The sequence below is a fragment of the Rhinolophus ferrumequinum genome, chromosome 3 (genome assembly GCF_004115265.2).
Source record: "Rhinolophus ferrumequinum isolate MPI-CBG mRhiFer1 chromosome 3, mRhiFer1_v1.p, whole genome shotgun sequence".
NCBI lineage: Eukaryota > Metazoa > Chordata > Mammalia > Chiroptera > Rhinolophidae > Rhinolophus > Rhinolophus ferrumequinum.
This window is the reverse complement of record NC_046286.1, coordinates 10,964,733-10,984,988: the sequence shown is the minus strand read 5'-3', so window position 1 is coordinate 10,984,988 and position 20,256 is coordinate 10,964,733. Positions and strand designations below refer to the sequence as shown.

The 20,256-nt window shown below is 43.7% G+C and overlaps 1 protein-coding gene across 1 annotated transcript; it reads left to right on the top strand.

The window, feature by feature from the left end:
- The first annotated feature begins 7,247 nt into the window (after positions 1-7,247).
- On the top strand, positions 7,248-16,789 carry LOC117020756 (triggering receptor expressed on myeloid cells 1-like). Its single transcript, XM_033103409.1, has 4 exons — positions 7,248-7,379; positions 11,094-11,459; positions 12,990-13,191; positions 16,457-16,789. Exons 1-4 carry the CDS (start codon positions 7,331-7,333, stop codon positions 16,581-16,583), a joined length of 744 nt encoding a protein of 247 aa, XP_032959300.1. The 5' UTR covers positions 7,248-7,330; the 3' UTR covers positions 16,584-16,789.
- Positions 16,790-20,256: the final 3,467 nt, after the last annotated feature.

The following is a 20,256-nucleotide window of genomic DNA, read 5'->3' as shown; positions in this document are numbered from 1 at the left end:
AAAGTGGTGCTTAGAGGAAAAATAACAGCATTGAATGCATATATTAGAAAAGAAGAAAGATCTAAAACCACTTATCTAAGTTTCTATCTTAGAATGCTAGAAAAAGAACCCAAAGTTAACAGAAGTAAAGAAATAATAAGAATTAAAGCAGAAATCAGTGAAATTGAAAACAGGAACTCAGTAGAGAAAGTTAATAAAACCAAAAGCTGTCTTTTTGAAACCTAGATGAAATGGTCCAATTCCTTGAAAGACATAATCTGCCAAAACTCACACAAGAAGAAACAGACAATCCAAATAGGCCTATATCTATTAAAGTTGAATCAACAATTAAAAACTTTCCAAACTGAAGGCTCAGATGAGTTCACTGGTGACTTCTACCAAATATTTAAAGAAGAAATTATACCGATTTCCCACAATCTCTTCCAGAAGACAGAAGCAGAGAGACGATTCCTTACTCATTCCATGAGGCCGGAATTACCAAAACCAGACAAAGACGTCACAAGAAAACTACAGACCAATATCTCTCATGGATATAGATACAAAATATTTTAATAAAATATAGCAACTATGAAATAAGGAGCAGACCAGTTAGGAGCATGTAGGGGGGCAGTGCTTCGTGAGAGTTTTAAAAGGATGGAAGTAACTGATGATGGCTGAGGAAGTGTCTTCAAGCCTGGAAACACTAGTAGACAACAACAGCTTTGCTATCCTTTCAGGTGCTCTACAGTTTAATGGGAAAGAGACAGAGGCCCTGGTCTTACTCCCACCACCACCAGGATGTAAGTTCAGGCCAGGTTCTTTCTCTAGACTTTGAACCACAGCTCCCAGAATTGTGTATTGCTCAGACCAATAGCAGTTCGTAATACATGCTACATGCTGACATACAGCCAAATTTTTATTTTATAAAAAGATTACTTTCATCTTTGGTGGCCACCATTTTCTTTCAAGAAAAGGGATTTTGAAATTGTGAGTGTTGTCTTGGATCATGAGTATAAGTACCACATTTGGCGATGGTAGCATATTGCGCAGAAGGAAGCCAGAGCCTGAGAACTTTGTGGAGCACAGCCCCATCCATCCCTTACACAGCACAGCTCTAGATTTCACATGAGATGGAAATACACCTCTAAGCACCTCAAAGCCCTGCTATTTGGAGTTTTTCTATTCTTTATAGCTGAACCTAGTTCTACTGAACACAGCTCTCACTATTGACAGTTTTGCTAGGTATACAATTTTGGTTTAACAGTTACTTTTCTCAGGCATTTTTATGACATTATTCCCTTACTTTCTGGCTTGCGTTGTTGCATTTGAGAAGCCTATTAAAAGTTCTTCATAACTGATGGCTGCTTCCTCTCTGATTTGGGTTCTGCAGTTTCTTGACAATATGCTGAGATGAGGATTTCTTTTTGTTTGTATTGCCTCGTGTATGATAGTGGGTATCTGTGGCTTAATGATGTTTCATAGCTCTGGAAAATTCTCAGCCATTACACCTTCATATATTGCCTCTCATGTTCAGTTTATGCCTAGGATGTAGAAAGCTCAAGTGAGTAGAGCTCCCATCTGAACAAGAAGAAAAAAAATAGGTAAATGACAAAATCATAACTCTTCCTGAACTTGTAAGATAACTGAATTTGCAAGGCACCAAGTAACCTAAAATCCAAGGAAAGACAAGCCACTCCAAGGGGTCTTGAGATGTGAGCACCTGCTCACCTGTCTAGCAGAAAGGGAGGAAGAGATGCAGAATACAAACAAGTGGGTCCGAAAAATTCAGCTAGGATTTACCAAATTGTCAAAGGTAAGTGCAGGCTAGCATGACAGTGTAGAACCCCGAGATCCCAAGACATGAAAGGAGTGTTCACACCCACTTGCAATCTCTTTTCTAGCTGCTCATGAGAAAGACCGAAGGCAGGGAATCTCCCTCAGTGAGAACCTGGAGAAAAGGAGTGGGAAATAGACCTTTTTCCTCTGTGGAACAAAAGCATCAAGCCACTAGGGTAGCGGTAACAAGCCCTAATACCCCAGAGCAGAGGCGGAGACCCACTGAAGCTAAGGAAGTATATATGAAAAACTTTCTGGCAGCCTAGAACACAAATGTGATGGCTGGAGCTCCAGCAATTATTTTGGCCCACAGGATGAGAACTTAGAGATCATGAACTGGGATGGTGGGACAGAGAGAAGGAACCAAAGTACTTGATGATGCAAAACTACCATAGCAGTCCAGAGGTTCCTGTCTTGGAACTTTTTTAGTGAGAGATAATAAACTATTTTGCTTAAGCCACCTTTACTGGAGTTTTCTGTTATATTTAGCTGGCTAATTCTAACTGAATCAGAACTAGACCTACAACTCATTTGTAAAGGAACCTCATATCCTTGGGACCTCCCTAGACCATAAACTCTGTGCGTAAATCAAGATTCAGCCAGGCCAGAAGGCAACCTTGTGCTTCCATGGGCCAACCTTGTAAATGCCAGCTGCTAAGCAAAAATATATATATATATATTTTAGGCTAAAATTATTTTAGTGTGAAAGATATTATTAAGATAAAAGATATAACTTTTTGAATATTGAGGCCTGAAGATAGAGTCCAAAAACTGCTGGCCCCGTGGAATGCCAACCCCCACTTAAGTAGGCCATGTGAAGTTACAGAAGCTTATCCAAAGATAAACGAGGTACATTGCTCCCTCTAGTGGTGACTTTAGATTTATACAAGGTTGTGACGAAGGTTTTGTTGTTTTATTTGGGAACTGAAAAAAGGTCTGAGTTTGGAAAATTTGTTAAACTGATTTTTATAACCTTTTTTCTTTAAAAAGTGAGTTTGTGTTCATTCTATTTGATAATAGTGTAGTTACTGTGGAATGAATGGCAGTTTTTTCTTACTAAAACTTACATGGCTAAAAAATTTTATGAAAAATTTTAAAGTTGCCATTGTGAGGCTGATTATTGTATAAGTAACTGGTGTCTGTGTAAATTGGTTCTTGTAATCCATATAAAAATGAAAATTGCGTGGACTGGTGTTATCATTCCACTTTACCATTTACCTTTTGGTAAAAATTTAAAAGTGTAATATTTCTATAATAATTCTTCATATAATTGAATTGATTGTTGACCATAATCTAGTCATATTTTATGAGATTTTTAAATAAACTTTGGACTAATACTGGGGCAATGAATATATTTATCTAAATATTTTTGAGAAACGAGTTCAAAATTAAAATATATTATGGTCAAAGAAATTAATACTGGCATATATTAGGGACTAAGTCTAAATTAAAGATCTAATATATACCATACATACATGCATATACCGGGGGTACCAAAAAAATGTATACATATTTTAAGAGATGTTATCTATGCTCAAGCAGTAGTTCGCCATAATCAGAAGTGTCTGGACGCTGATGGTAACCACTTTGAGCACCTCTTGTCATTGCAGACGTCAAACGTGACTTGTATTCATCTTTTGTTGTCGGTGTATACTGAGTATTACAATTAATACAGTTTTTTCCTTTCTTAAAATGTGTATACTTTTTTGGCACTATATATACTATGTATCATACATATATACACACACATATATATTATAATGCACATACACACAGACATACACAGATATATGTAATTTTGACCAATGGAATAAAGTACTAAGAGGATTTTAGATAAAGCTTCAAAAACTTGTTCTTGTCAGCATTCTCCCTTTCATTCATCATATGAAATTCCCCCTCAAGTTATTAGATGCTCTCCCTATTTTCTTCCTGAGGTCGGAACAGAATTGCTTCTTTGCAGTTTACTAAAGTCATACTGATAGGAAGATACTCTAGACAAATACCACAAAATAAATGCCAAGATTTTGGGGCTAAGAACGAGGAAGAATAAGTATAGCCCTCACACAGTTCCATACGTTCTACACCTATGTACGAGTATACTTGTCAAAATATAGAACAGGCTGTTTCTTTCTAAAACACAAACGAAAAAGTAAGGAAACAAATCTATTGCTGACATTATCTTATCAATGCTTGAATAAAATATTAGCATTGTAATAGAATGGGCTAGGTTGTGAAAACGGACATCCTTCTCCCTCTTCCTCTGGGAATCTCACTGGGCTGGCCCAACAAAATTTTGCCCCTCATGTCTCATTTCTGATGCAAATGAGCCATCAAATCTCTGCTCAGTGAAGTTATTTAGAGACTTGGCTGATAGAAACTTCTACAACCGCTTTAGAGAAAGAGGAAAAAACAGAGCCCGAAAGTACAGTTAACCGTTGAACAACACGGGGATTAGAAGTGCTGACTTCCTGTGCAGTTGAAAATCCATGTATAACTTTTGACTCCACAAAAACTTAATTAATAGCCTACTGTTGACTGGAAGACTTACTGATAACCAGTCGATTAACACATATTTTCTATGTTATATGTATTATTATAGTAGTATATACAGTATTCTCACAGTAAAGTAAGCTAGAGAAAAGAAAATGTTAAGAAATTCATAAGGAAGAGGAAATACATTTACATGCTATATGTATTTATTGAAAAAAATCTGCATATAAGTAGACCTGTGCAGTTCAGACCCGTGTTGTTTAAGGGTCAACTGTCCACGAAGCAAAAACTAATAGAGCTGAAACAAACAAAAATTGTTTTCCTGTTAATCTTCCGGGAACTTGATTCTCAAAACAACGTCTGGGAAGATACAAAAAATGAGAAAGCGTTGTATTATTCACTTACGTGTGGGAGGTGTTTGTTGTAAGAAAAGGGATTTGCTAAATGAACTGTGGTAATCTGACTCATCCCTGTAAAACTCACGTGGGCTCCTCTCTGAGTCAGAAATTTCAAAACCTCTATACCTACTTTCCCTCCGGTGGGCCAAACAAAAAAGACAAACGGTGGGTCTGGCAGATTTCAATCCAAGCATAGTTGGAAGCCTGGTGTCCGATATTACTTATAGAACAAAGAATAAAGAGAACTTTAGAATAATCATAACTATGTCAACAAAAGAAATGTCCAAATCTGTAGAAAGCCCTAACAAGAATTTATTTGAGCCAAGATTTTGGGGTCATGCCGAGAAGCAAGATCTCCACGGATTGAGAAAGTGCTTTGGAGAATGGCCATTTTAGATTTTTTTTTATATATATATTTAGACTCAAAAGAGAAAAAGTAAGGCAGTTACGTGAACTCTATTAGTGGTAGATTAAGGAGGCTGGAGAAAGCAAAGTGGAGAAATCTCTAGGATGGGATAAAAAGTAAAATGGAAAAATACACACTTCTTTTACATAGATGGGCACCAAGTAGTCAACATGTGACAATTACAGCAAATAGAGATGTGTGGGCAACGATAACCAACAACGGGAGTTTGGGTGTCTTTGTGCTCTGTTGCCAGTGGGTCTGATTTTGAGGGGTCTGGAAGTGAAAATTACTCTGACATTCCAAAGACATGTCATCCTAAATGTACAAGAACAATAGACAGGGCATGCTTACAATAAAGATGAAACTTTTATTAAGGAAGCTATCGGCCTGGGGTGCGACTACCCACCGTGACCTGCCCAGTTAGGAGTCAACGATCAGACCATCCTGTGGGGTCACTGGGCTTGTCAGGCCTGTGTTGCCCCCTTTTCATGCACAAATGTAATGCTCTCTGACGGGTGTAAAAGTAGGATTTAAATCTTTTCATTATTGTCTATATTTTATAAATTGCTACATTCAACAGTTTTAATTTAAAAAGTTACCCTTAGAATGTTTTTTTTAATTTGCAGACATGATTTGAGTTGTTTTCATACTCAAACAGCAATCAGTTTGAGTATAAATTTTAGAGTCGTAATGTTCTTTACACGTTATCCCACTGTGCCATAGTATTTCTTATTCAGAGAAGAAATCAAAGTCCTGCTCATTTCAATTCTTTTGGAGAAATCTGTTTGTCTGTTTGTTTGTTTTTCCCCCTTCTCCTGTTTGTTTAGCAGCAGAAGTCTTTTTATTCAAATTTAATGTTTCATGTGGAAACTTTCTAGGCTTGGTCTCACTTTGTGAATTTTTTATTGCCCATGTTGAACGCTCTCAAGCCCCAATTACAGATTTCTTTTCAAATCTAGAAAGATTTTTTAAAAAATTTTTACTGAGGCATAATTGACATACAACATAATATTAGTTTCAGGTGTACAACACAATGATTCAGTATTTGTATATATTGTGAAACTATCACCACAATAAGTCTATTTAACATCCATCACTACACATAATTACAGAATTGTTTTCCTTGTGCTGAGAACTTTTAAGATTTACTCTGTTACCAACTTTCAAGTATGCAATGCAGTATTATTAGCTAGAGTCAATATGCTATACTTAACGTTTTTAAAAAAATACATATTTTTATCCTCGTTTATGTTCCACTATTATATGTTCGACTTCAAGAACATTCTTATTTGTAGATTATTTGTAGGTTGAATTTCTATGACTTATCGTCCAATTTATTTCTGAGCTCTTCAAAATGTATTCGTTTTACATTTGGGAATATTTCTGAAGTGAATCTTCTCTGTTATTGATTTGATTGTTCACACCATCAAATCTGCCTTCATTGCTTCTAGTATAGAATCTGCTGTTTTTTTTTCATCTTTCATCACTCTCCTGGCCTATGTCACCCGGTTCCTTTGCTTTTTCGTCTAGGTCTATTCTTGTTTAATGTCCTCTCGAATTGTTTCTTGGGTCTCCGACACCTCTGTGAGCCCCCAGGCCATGTCTGTGACAGGATGCTGAGGGCGAGTGTGGCGTGTGAGCCATCCTGGTGACGAAGAGCCTCACATCAGGAAAAGCCAAGGGAAACAGGAAGGTGTGAGAAGGGACAGGATGTAGAAATAATATGTGTGTTCGGTACTGTACTGAGTACTTTCCATATGGACCTCTTTTAGTCCTCATAGAAACCCTAAAAATGAGATCTTATTATCCGAACCTGTCCCTCTATGTGCCTGGCACTCTTACCTAGGCTGCACTGGATGGGAATGGAGAGTGGGCTTCAGGAAAGCAAGGCTGCCCTCCATTCCCCTGGTAATATTAACACCTTACTTTTGGTAACACAAAAGTCCTATTCTCACTACAATTTTGTGAGATTGGTTGCAAAGGCAATTGTCATTATCCCCAGGAAACAGGAAACGGGGGTTTGGAGAAGCTTAGTTGAGGCTGTCTCTGGTTTTCTACGTCGTCTTTAACGTCTGGAGCCAAAGCAACCAGTGACGAAAACAGAACCTCCCAGGAATAGCATCATATCCTGTTGTGCAACTTTCTGGAGCCTCTAAGTTAGGGCATTGCCTTGTAGCTGTCCCAGGAGCCACAGTGGCAGTGGAGTTGGTGCCCATGAAGGATGAGGAAGGTCAGGCTCCAGGGGCTGCTCTTCGTGTTCTTCATCTCAGGTAAGGTGAGAAAGAGACGTGAGCAGGTGAGGCCTCCGCCTAGGACCTCAGGGCGTCCCACCATGAGAAAAGTTTCCCTTTGGTTTTGAAGCTCCAGGGGATATGGCTACCAGAGGCAGAGCCCGCCAATAGTTACGCCAAGCTGGGGCTCTCTACTCAGACTTAGCAGAGTCAGGGGAACACACAGCGCCTGAGAACAGAAATAAAAGGGGATGGGGAAACAGGCTGTCTGTGCATTTTGAGGCTGTTAGAAATGTGAAAAACCCTGGATGGGATAAACGATAGAGTACATCAAAACTGGACATGATCTATCACACTTTTACTTGACTTTGAAGGTGTTTGCCTTATATTCCATCATCATGCTTTTGCTGTTCACAGCTTATTAAACCCAAAGGACATAATTCACTCAACAAATATCTCCCAGGGTTCTCCTCTGGGCCAGGAAACATGCTACTGCTGAGGACACAGAGGTGAACAACAGAGACCTGCCACCCGCTTTCCTGGAGGGTATGCTCCCAGGCCTCCCCTCGGCTGGGGTGGGAGAGTGCTTTGCTCAGGCTGCTCCATCTCCAGGCCCTTACTTCTCTACTCTTATTGCACAGCTCATACCTTCACTAAAAATGGAAACCTTTGGGGCTTTAGTTGCTCCTTTGGGAAAATAATCAGAGAAAGGGAAAATGTCAATAGTGAGTGAATAGTAAGGTTTGCCTCGGAAAGACAGGAAAGGCCACAGGGAGAGGGTGTTTTCTGGGGACGCACCACCTTGAGCTAGGTCACAGACGACTGCCCTCCAGAGCTCACACAGAAAACTTACTTTGGGTCCTCTTGGAGCTGGGGTGATAATCCAAGTGGGCAGATGGAGTTGGTTTTCACGTATGAGTACATTTCCTTGTGTCTTATTCATGTTTTTCCAAAGGAGAACTGGGAGGGGTGAAGGTTGTGTACTTGTGTGAGAGAAAACCAACGGTATACATTTTGTTGCGTACTATGGGGGTAAGTTACAGGTTAACTAAAAGCTCCTTCTAGCTCCTGCATCCCAGGGAACGTTGCCACTAGACGTCTATTCACACTTGGGCTGGACTGCTCTAATTCCAACCAGACATCTATTGGGGGCCATGGAGTTTAGAGGTTTAAGGCTGACGCTAGAGTCAGGCTGCCTGGGTTTGAGTCCTGACTCTACCACTTTCCACCGTGGGACCCTGAGCAAGTCACTAACCTCTGATTTATTAAATAACCTGTGATTTGATTTCCTTACTCTCAAACAGAAATCATAGCAGTATCAACCTTATAAATTATGAAGATTAAAGGATAAAATGATGAAAGTTAAACGAGATAGTATATTAAGCACTTAACAATAAGTGATATTTGTTAATCTTTTCAATGAACATATTATAAGGAACTCCTTGCAATGGTGGAAAAAATGGTACACAGATGGCACATCAACATTAATTTCTTATTGTCTCCATTCACAACAGGTAGACAAATTTGTAGGCAATCTCAGTCTCCTGTAACTCCTACTCTTTAAGCCCATTTGGGCTGCAATAACAAAATACTACAGATTGGGTGGCTTATCAACAACAGAAGTTTATTTCTTACAGTTCTGGAGGCTGGAAGTCCAAGCTCAGGGTGCCAGCATGGTGGGGTTCTGGTGAGATCCCTCTTCCAGCTTGCAGACTCCCGACTTCTCATGGTGTCCTCACTTGGTATCAGGGGGCAAAGGAGCTCTGTGGGCACTAACCCTGTTCACGATGGCAAAGGCCTCATGCCCCAATCCTCTCCCTCCTAACACCGCCACATTGGGGATTCAGACTTCAACATATGAATCGTGGGGGGACACAAACATTCAGGCTATAACAACCACCTTGCCCAGGGAGTTGGCAAATAATTGATCTATAACGTTAATTTAAGAGATGAATGAGGGAATGAACGAGGGAACCAAACTTGGTTTAAGATGACCCCTCGCCTCTGCTCACCTGTCTCTTGGAGCGGTGTTCCTGACTAGAGTTTATGGGAATCACCGGGAAGTGTGTTTTCAAGGTTTCCTTAGAAACTGGAGTCTGGTCCCGGAAGAACCGGCCTTTCAGCATGGTTTCACTTTCAAAATCCTCAGGAGTCCTTGAGCGGGGCCTTCACAAGGTCAGGCTGAGGTAGGCTGGGCCTGCTGGAGCTCTTGGCCCGTCCTGGGATGGGCATGAAGGTAGTCTGGGCTGACTGCACAAGGGGCTCCGTCTAAGAGGCCGCTGTGGGCGTTTTTCAGTGTGTACTCTTGGAGCTACCACCCAAGGATTACAGTGCGTGTTTGCAGGAAGAGTATTAATAGCAGTCGTCGTCGTAGTTGTTACAGCTAGTGATAGCCTGACCTATCATTTAATTCAGCATTACCGTCCAGCCCGAGATTTGGTGTTCCATGGAGGAACACCAGGCCATCCCAGGCCTGAATGGATAAGCTGCTGTCCCTCAGGAAAGTTGCAGAGCCCTGTTGTGCCCAATTGAAGACGTAGACCTGGATCTTCTTATTTCCACTCTACGTGACCCTTCTATCAGCAAGGTTCCCTTCGACCACACGAGAAGGTCATGACCAATGCTAGGTGGTTAACCTGGTTCAACCTCCAAGTGTATCATTGACACTATTGTCCCTGTAACCCAAGGATTCTCAACCTTGGTACTATTGACATTTTGGGTGGGATGGCTGTTTGTCGTGGAAACTGTCCTGTGCGTGGTAACATGGTTAGCAGTATCCCTGGCCTCTACCCATTAGATTCCAGTAGCACCCTGGGCTCCCAGTTACAACCACCAAAAATGTCTCCAGGCATTGCCCAATGTCCCCAGAGAGGCAAAATTGCTCCCCGTGGAAGTTTCATATCCCACTGACTTATCAACACCAGCAAGAAAAAGCATTGCTTTTAATAGCTGCAGCAGCCCCAGAGAGGATTCTGATTGGCCCAGCCTCAGTCATGTTCCCATTGCTAAACCAATCACAGTGGCCAGGGTGATGTAGTTCTTCAATTGACTGAGACTGTGTGGTGTGTCCATCCTTACGAATGTGGGCAGTTCCATCAGTAAAGCCACGTAGGGTGGATCTCCTGAGAAAGAGGTGCTCTGATAGTCAAGGGAGGCACAGAGGAGTACCAGAAAGTCAGATGTCAATGTCACTGGATCCTCACCATGGCTTCCTCACGGCTTTTCCAATAGTCTCTTGAACTAATCTTTCCCCTAACTTAGATGAAGTTCCTATAGGCGTTCAGAGAGGTCACTCTCTGCTAGTATCATGTCTTCACATCCACTTTTCACCTTGTATGTCTTTCTCTATAATTTTCCCCTCCCATCATGCCCCTGTCACTCATGGTCTTAAACACATCTCATGTTCCATCTCCAATCAGGCAATTTCTTCCTCTCAAAAACACTCATTTATAAAAGTTGATTTGCAGGAACCATAGGCAGTCTATCTCTTGTAATTAAACAAAACAAAACAAAACAAAAACAAAACAAAACAAAAACAAAACAAAACAAAACAAAACAAAAACAAACTACTCACAATGAAGACCTGGGGCCTGGTGCTGGTTTGTATGGAAAGTGGCACCTTTGCTGGAGGACTTAAGAATCTTGTCTGAAAAATGGGCGGTTGAATAAGAAAAAGAGGTGTTTCCTCTCTTCTTTTTCCAAGGAGAGGAAAGTTATTCCTCACAGAGGCTAACTCTGATTCCCTGCTTACAGAACTCCAAGCTGCAGCTAAATCAGCCGAAGAGAAGTTTGTCCTACGAGAGGGGCAGACCTTTACTGTGAACTGCTACTTCTCCATCTGGCAGTACCTCAACAGCCGGAAAGCGTGGCAGAGGTTGACCGATGGAGGGGAACGCCTGACATTGGCATTAATAGACAAGGCGTCCGGGGGGCCGAGTCAAGTCCAGGTGGGGAGGTGCTTCTTAGAAGAAATCTCCGATGAAGGCATACTGCACGTCCAAATGACCAACCTTCGAGTGGAGGACTCGGGATTATATGAGTGTGTCATTGACCAGCATCCCAAAGCCAAAGACCACCCCATCCTGTTTCATCATCCTGTGCGCCTGGTAGTGACCAAGGGTGAGTGACCTGGGACTGGGAGGTAGAGGGTGGGGAGGGGCCAGCTGGGTGGGGGTAGGGGTAGTGTGGGAGCACCAGCAGAGCTGTGGCTCAGGATATCTGGCAGCCTGTTGCTCGCTCAGAAGCTCCTTGCCTCTCATTTGAGAGGCATTTCGTCCAACAGTGAGAAGTGGTTTCTGTGTATGAGATTCTTAATTTAGGGTGCTGTTATAGGAAGTGGGGGCAGTGAAAGGTGAGTGGTAGACCAGGGATAATTTAGTCTGATTCTGCAGGTCTCCAGGTAGAAGGCATTCCTTTAGGAAGCTTCTGTGATCCACTCTCCTCCTCCCAAAGATGCATTTGAGGACCCTCCTATGCGCTTACAAAGCCGTGCTTCTCTGAACTCAATGTGGGCACAAATCACCTGGGGATCTTATTTCAAATACAGACTCTGATGCAATAGGTGTAGGGTGGGACCTAGATTGTGCATTTCTGATCTGCTCGCGGGTGATGTTGAAGCTGTGGTCCATTGGTAGGAAGGCTCCAGAGTTCACTTTGTGTTCCCTCTCATGGACAGCGATATCTCACTGGGTAGTGGTGGCCAGTTTACTTAACTGTCTCTCGTGTTCATCTCTGAGCATTTGAGGGAGGGTCTGTGCCGTGCTCAGCTTTGCATCTCTAGCAACTAATGGTGCGTGGCACACAGCAGGCCCGAAGGAGATGTTGATCAGATGAATTAAAGAAGGCAGAAGAAAGAGAGAAGGTTCAGGTTCCTAGCACCTGGGGAATTCTAAACCTAAGGAAGATAAGGAGATATGCGATCTGTCAGTAAAAGATGACTTGTGAAGCAGTATGCCACAGGTACAGGTGAGTGAAAGGCAGAGTGAATGGTAGGGATTATTCCTGAAGAAGTTGGGGGCATTATGGATTAGTGACAAATAGCAGGCAAGTGCGTTTCCAATAACGTGAATAGAAAATTGCTTCCTCTTTCTCTTTCTTACTCTCACTTTCTCTCCCTCTGCTTCTTTTTTTAAATTAATTAATTACTTTTTAATTGGGGAAGGAGAACAGGACTTTATTGGGAAACAGTGTGTACTTCCAGGCCTTTTTTGTCCAAGTCAAGTTGTTGTCCTTTCAATCTCAGTTCAGCTTCAAGTTGTTGTCCTTTCAGTCTTAGTTGTGGAGGGCGCAGCTCAGCTCCAGGTCCAGTTACCATTGCTAGTTGCAGGGGGCGGAGCCCACCATCCCTTGCTGGACTCGAGAAATTGAACAGGCAACCTTGTGGTTGACAGCCCACTGGCCCATGTGGGAATCGAACCGGCAGCCTTTGGAGTTAGGAGCATGGAGCTCTAACAGCCTGAGCCACCGGGGCGGCCTGCTTCTTCCTTTTTTGTTGTTTCCTGTCTCTGACCCAGGCTGACGCCATAAAATTTTTTAAATCTTAGCAAAAGAAAACCTTGTTTCATGAATGGTCATGTTCATTTCGCTCCTCAGCTTTATTTACCTTCCCATCCATCCATCCATCCATCCATCCAATGTGTCTTTTTGCAGATCCTTCGGATACCCCTGCCTCAGACAAAACTCCTTCCCAGAACAAGGCTCAGGTTCCCACCCGTCCTCATGTCACCACCAAGACCCAGAGCATTCTCCATACCAGCCCCAGAACTGTGACTCAATTCCTGCCCATGGTAACTGCCAGCCTCTCCTCTCCTGGCCTCGGAGTCACCCCCACACAAAGGACAGATGTCATCAGGTATGGCTTCCAGGTCTCCAGGGCCCTGGTTTGGACAGCAAGCCCTTTGATCCCCAGTCCACGTGTGGAGAGGATGTGGGGAGCGGAGGAGGGGGCGGGAGAGCACAGGAGCAGACTGGAGTCAGCTCAGTCTAGTGGAAATTCCCAGGGGAGGAAGGAGTTGGTGCCAGAGTGAGGAGGAGGCTCCTGGTGAGTCTGCCACTCTCCCCAGCTCAACTTGTGAGTGTTTCCTTGCCTGCCAGAGGAGTAAGGAGAGGGAAACGGCATCTTTGCTGAATTCCAAGGGGCCTCAGCCGAGCCCGGGCCTACTGGTGTAGTGGAAAAACATTTTGAGTGTGGGGCCCTGGGTTCTAATGCCAAGCGGTTGATGGGCTGAGTGATTTTGAGGGAGTCAGGAGCACTTTCTGGCTTCAGTGTCCCTGTCTATACAGTAGGGAAGCTAGGAAGCCAGAGGGAGAAGTGCTGACCCGGCCCAAGGGTTCTCAGCAGCTGCTGCCTTAGGACTACCTGGAGTGTGTGGTTTCGCTTTGGCTTGTTTTTTTGTACTGTTGTATGTACCCTACTGCAGACCCACAGAATCAGGATGTTTGGAGGTGGGGCTGGACTGGTCTCAGGAGTTTTTATAAGATCTTAAGGAGATTTCTTAACCTGCAGGCAAAGCGAAGAACCGCCGACTTTGCATGCACACCTCTCTTTACCGTTTATCCTCACATGTTGGTTTATCTTAGCGCATGTTTATCAGGACATATTGAGTTAACAGAGAAAGAAGTGTTCTTCCATAGTCTCACTCATCTAACATGTCTCTTTTTCTCCATATTCTCTTCTAGTCTTTACTCATGTTTATACATATTTTAACATAGTAGTAATTCTAATTATAAATCTTTTTATCATTTTCTGTTGAAACTATTCTTTGATGTTGCTGCCTAGTCTTTGTAATGAGAATTTCAACAAATGCATACTTTTGTATCAATGGAGAAGCCATAAATTCTGTAATCATTTGCCTGTTTTTAGACATTGATATTGTTTTCATTTTTTACAGTATTAACTCTGAGATGAACATATTCTTGTAGATGTCTTTGTCTTTTTGAAAATCATTTATTCAAATGAAATTCCCATTGAGAGAATCTGAACATGTATATTGCTCTGTATACATATTGCCAAATGGTCTTCCAACAATTGGAAACAATTTACAGTGTGGCCCATAGGCGTAAGCAAAGCCGTGAGACTGCAGGCTTGCCTACAAGGATTTAGTATTTCTAAAATTTTCCTGCCAACTTCGATGTGAACTTGTACCTGCTTCAATTTCTCTATTACTGTGGATCACAAGCTCCTTGCAGGTAGAGGTGCCTTTTCTCCCTGATGTTGTTTCACTGGCACCAGCCTAAGTGCCAGGTACATAGTAGGTGCTCATTAAATTTGGGGGGAGTAAATAAAATAATGATCTAGTGAGAGTCAACATTTTTCTTTAGTCATTACTTTTATTTTCCAGTATGTGAATGAGAGAGCATAACTTTTGCCCTCATTCCTCCTGGAGTCTGTACCTCTTTTATCTCTTAGCTTTATCTGTTAACTAGTTGTGAACCGGTTTCTCAGTCACAGTTGTCAGGAATGAGAAGTCACTGAGCTGTTTGAGAAGGAGGTAATTTAATACAGGGAGTTGTTTGACCAGGTGATGGAAGAGCTGAGACTCCCAGACTGGGGATGGATGATGAGGCCCCTCAGAGAAAGCCACTTGTCACCCTGTCTTCGGGTGGGTTCCCCAGAAGCGGGCTGTGGGAACAGTGTAAATGTTTTAGGAAGCGATCGCAGATGAAACCACTAGGGAAGAGGGGCCAGGAGAGAAGAAAGCCTCCTAAAAGGTGTCATAACCAAGCTGAGATCCACACGGGGAACTCTGGATCAGTCCTGCAGAGGGTCGTGGAGACCCACGCGTCTGGCAGCCCACGTGCAGTCTCCAGGAGGGCTGTGTGCTGGTCTCTGAGAGTGGATGCACTCAGGAGCTCTGGGCATGAATATGTTAAAGGGCTGGGAGGGGATAAGGAGGGACACTGGCAGGAGAGACTGGGAGAGGTGGAGTTAGCTGAGCCCAGAGCTGGGATCTTCTGGCAGCAGGGCTCAAACCCGCTCAGGGGTCTCACAGAGGAGGGCCAGAGGGGGAAGGCTGGCAGGCCCTTTCCCCTCTCTCTCAACAGCGCCACCAATGGCTGAACTTGACCGGCCACCTTGGACAGCTAGTTCCAGTGACACAGGACAGTTTCGCAGGCTGGAGGTGGTTTTCAGTGCAAAAGGGCCGTTTCCTGTTTTTTGTCGCCATTATGTCATTTGCTCTTTGCTGGTTTGTACATTCGGTTTTAAGTTTTGTGTAGGCAAACGCGTCGATTTTTAAAATGAATGCTTTGCTTTATTCCTTTCTTGTGCTTGATTCTATTTCCTGGTGACTTTTCTATTATGTTAAATAATTTTGTTTCAATGTTTAGTCCATGTTTGGAAAGGGGATTATTTTGCTATATGGTAGGAATTGTAGAAAAGACGACTTTTTCTTCATATTGCTATCCAGGTAGCACAAGACTATTTACTAAGCAATCCTTGTCCACCTACTGGGCTGCCGATTGATTTCCTTAGATGTTAAATTCTTACGTAACATTAGATCTGTCTCTGGATTTGTTTCACTGCTACCTGTTTTCCTTTTTGTCCCCGTATCTTGTCGTGCAGGTTGGTTGTGCTGTAATCCATTTCCGTATCTACTGAGTCTAGACACATCAAGTATCCTCACTCATTTTAGTCCTTTTCTTAGGTTATCTATCGACATTTACACAGGACGTTTAGAATCAGTTTTGCTAAAATCTATAGAAATTCATGGTGGGATTTTGACAAAGATTGGATTCTCCTCAGTTGATAGCTGGCCAAAGAGGTGAGGTACTTCCCCCAGGAAGCAGGTCCTGATGCTGAGAATAGAAACTAGGTTTCCTGGCTCTGGAAACCGCCTCTCTTCTCTACTCGTCATAGTGGAGCAAGAGGAGCTTAATTAGCCTGGCCTTTCTCCCCACTGCCTCTTCTGGACTCTGTGTTCTCTACTAAATATATTTCTAATCAGTCGTTGTAGGCTGTTGGGCAAAGTAAAAGCACAGGGCCGTCAGTATGGGGAAAGGTTCCAGAAGGATCTATGCAGGTAAAGTAAGGGGTGTGAAGGCCTTTTGCAGCGTAAAACTCAAGCATGAAGGAGCGCTGTTGCCGGCAGCAGCATTAACTCTTCTCTCTTTGCCAGGATCTCTCTGATCAGCATCGTCGTCTTCGTGGTGTGTGGAATCCTGAGTAAGAGCCTGGTTTTCACTGTCCTGTTGGTTGTCACCCAGAGGTCATTTGGATCGAGGCCCGTGAACCCACAAAAATGACCTGTGACCTTTATCCATGTCCATCTGACAGCTGTGCTGGAAGAAGAATGCGAAGGAAAAGGAAAGGGGTCGGGGGAGACAATGACTGAGTTGGGTTTGTAACATAGATTGTCTCGAAGGTTCAGGATCCCACCTTCCTGGCCCCAGGAAGTCCCCCCATTTCACTAATAACCTTGGGTGTGTGCTTTGCCCCATCAGAAGAGACGATATAGTGTGGGGAGCCATGATTTCTTGTTTATTCTGTAACCTTGCAGACTGGCTCAGTTTTAGCTCTTAAGGCGTTGTCTCTGCTTACACCTGGAGGGTGCTTGCAAGCTGCTGAGGAATGAGGTGGGAATGGCCAGTTCCCAGACACAGATCACTGATGATTATCAGGGTAATTGGTGGGCTTTGTCATTGAGATAATGACTTTGGGAGAGTTTCAGTGAGTCTGTAGTTCATATGTAAAAGTTGCAAATTTTACTTTCAATGAGAAAATGCTCACTCATGATTGTTAAGCTGCACCTACACAGGTGGTATATATTGGTAAAGGAAAGTAAACTCCGTGCTTCAGTATCACTGGAGACTGGCCGCATCATCATCATTGTGAGTGTCTTTTCATTCCCACTCCCCCTTTCAGGATCCGCGTTGATTCGTGGCTGCTGGTCGGCCGCAATATAGCCCCTAGCATGCCCTGGACCTCCATGCCACCAGCGGCTCAGGATTTGCATTAAATAAAGACAATGCTTTTCACTGTCACTGTCTCGTGGGGATCGTGAGGTACAGAGGGCACAGCTGCTACATCTGCCTTGGTCCTTGCCCTGGACTATAGCGTTTTGGCCTGACCTGGACAGAGCTCCATGACACAAGCATCCTGCTCTCCTGGACACTGGGGCCTCCCTTTCTTCTAGAATCAGATGCTTAGGTTTCTCCCTTGATCTGTGACCCTTTCCAACAATCCCAGAAAAGGGTGTTGAAAACCATGGAAATACGGGAAGACATGACACCATGCTGTGAATTCCATAATTGAGAAAGAGAAACCCAGTTAACCAGAATGCTGCATCCTGGGAAACTACTGGGAGGGTGAGCTAGGATCCAAAGGTTAGGACTGATAGAGAATATCATTTGTCTGCTGTGTGTGTCATCACTGAATCCTCAGAACAACCCTGTGAAAACAGAGAAGTGTGACTAGAATTAGGCCACATGAGTAGTGAGCCACCACTTACTGGCAGGAACAAAAACGGAAGAGTTCCTTTTACTGAAGACGAAGCCCGTCAAAGCCACATAGACTGGAATAGCCAGGGCTTCTGCCTATAAAGGGGCCTCTGCGTGCCTCTTTTCCTTGTATCACACAAGGGGCAGGGACGGTGGGTGACAAATCTCACCATGAGGCTTCTGGAAGTTTCCGCGTATGTGTACTCCTAGTTCCCCACTGTCGTCCTCTTTCTCCCTTGATCTGCCCTGTAACTCCCCTTCAGCTCCCATGATTCCCCATGGAATAGGTGTGCAGACACACCTGTGTCTTGCAAACTCCAACGGATTTAAACCAAGACTTTCCAGTTTCCCACCTCTTTTGGCTCTAAAGGGGAATGGTCCCCACTGGTGGGGCAAAGATGATGGGTCCTTCTATTAGAATTCAGCAATGGCCAAGGCCAATTTCATCCTAAACTCCCCAAGAGCAAACAGGCATTATCACACATAATCCACCTCGTGTTAGGAAAACGTGTTCCTACTACCAGCATGACCTTCCCCCCGTTCTGTGAATAAAGGTACCTGAGGGCTAAGGTGCAGTCCACTCCCCTCCTGTGCTGATCCCGCTGCCGTCATACAAGGACTTCCTCATCAACCTGAGAACAGCTGCTCGGAACATCTGCTCAGGAGGATGGCACTGACCTTAGAGAGATTATCTCTGATCCCCTAATTCTGAGTCTATTAGCAGGCGTGTGAAGGGAACTCATGTCTTCTGAGAAACACTTGTTCCAGAAACTATTCATCTCCGTGCATCTATTTTCCTGCCTAAGAGAACCGAGCGGCTCAGAGGCAGTAACCACAGAGCGTGCGGTGTTGGCTTTCTGAGGTTGCCTGTGTGGCACCTGAAGTTTTGCAGTTCCTATGTGGCCCCTGTTTGGGAAGTTGACAGAAAGGCCAGGGGGAGGGAGGTACCATTGTTAAATGCTATGGAGCAGAGGCAGACTGCTTCATGGCAGTGTGTCTCACACTGTAGTCCTTAGACCGGCCGCATTGGTGTTTCCTGGAGTATTTGTTTAAAAGGCAGATTCCGGGGGCCTGGCCACACCTATTGGACCATAGCGTGTGCTTCTCTCTTAATTGTTCTCAAGCTTATTTGGGGGATAAAGTTCCGAGAAGTCATCATGCTCCTTACCAAACCGCAGGACACATTCATTGTAGAGGTAACCACCTGCATGAGTTACTGTGCTTGCATGCTTAACTTAATTATAGACAAAGCCGAATTTAAGTATTTAACTGCAGGACCCCCCCCCCCCCCCCGGGACTGGCCACTCCCGGAGGGGGAGGCAGGAACAGAAATCTTGGCTCTGGGATGCAATCTAAAGAGATATATAAGACAGACCACAGGTGGATTGATTGACTGATGGCTGTTTCAAAACATTGCTATTCAGAAGATTTGCTGTTTCAGGACTGCTTTTCAGGATTGGATTGTTTCAGAGTAAGAGATCGGAACTTGCCTCAATGGACTGGTGCATTGTCATCATTCCAGCATCTTTGGGAACTTGTATGCAGCTTGCAGCTTATAACATCAGAAGACGCCTTGACTTCTGACAACAACAACAACACCAACAGCATCAGGTTCTTGGGAACTAATAAGCAGCGGTGTGGGAGACGCCTGAGTTTCTCTGAGCTATAGACCTGGCAAGGTTTTGATTTATGACATTTCCAGTGCTGTTCTCCCCCACTTTGATGAGCTTTAGGCATCTTCTGTAATAGTTACTATCCTATAGAGCTTATCACTGCTTTTGGATACTCCTAACTTATGTGTGTATTTAGCCAAGTGATTTTTGATCAACAGCAAACACATGTGGGGACGTCGTAAACTTATAAGTGTGTGTACTCCTTTGACGTGACATTGGTATCAATGTATATAGTTTAGTCTTAGCCACCTTTAATTTCTGTCATTAACACATTCTATTAATTGCCTTTGTCTTTTGCTATTGCATATTGCTAAATAAATTGATTAGATATTGCTAAATAAATTAATTAGCCCCATTCCAGCATATGTTCCGCCTCCTTCTGTTCCCTGCTGGTCATTACACCTGACTCACGCACTTGGCACACAGTAGGCCTCCGCTCCACGGTAGCCACTCCCAGTACCATGATAAGTGTGGTCTCCATGGCTATGCGTAGCCTGGGGCTCAGGGAAGCGCACACCTCCTACACAGGCAGAGCACCCGAGGAATGCCGTGGGCCCATCGACCTCACACAGAGCTTTTACAGGCAACGTCTATGTGGACCACTCGTCTCAGAATCACCTGGGCTGCTTGTTAAAATGCAGATTCCGGGCCCTCCCCACACTTACCAAATCAGAGTCTCTGGAGGTGGAGCCCAGGCATGTGTATGTTGGCCAAGCTTCTAGAGTGATTCAGCCACATGCCCAGACTTGAGAATCATTGTGTGGAATAAGATTAAAGAAGGCACATCATCAGGAAGGTTTGAACCG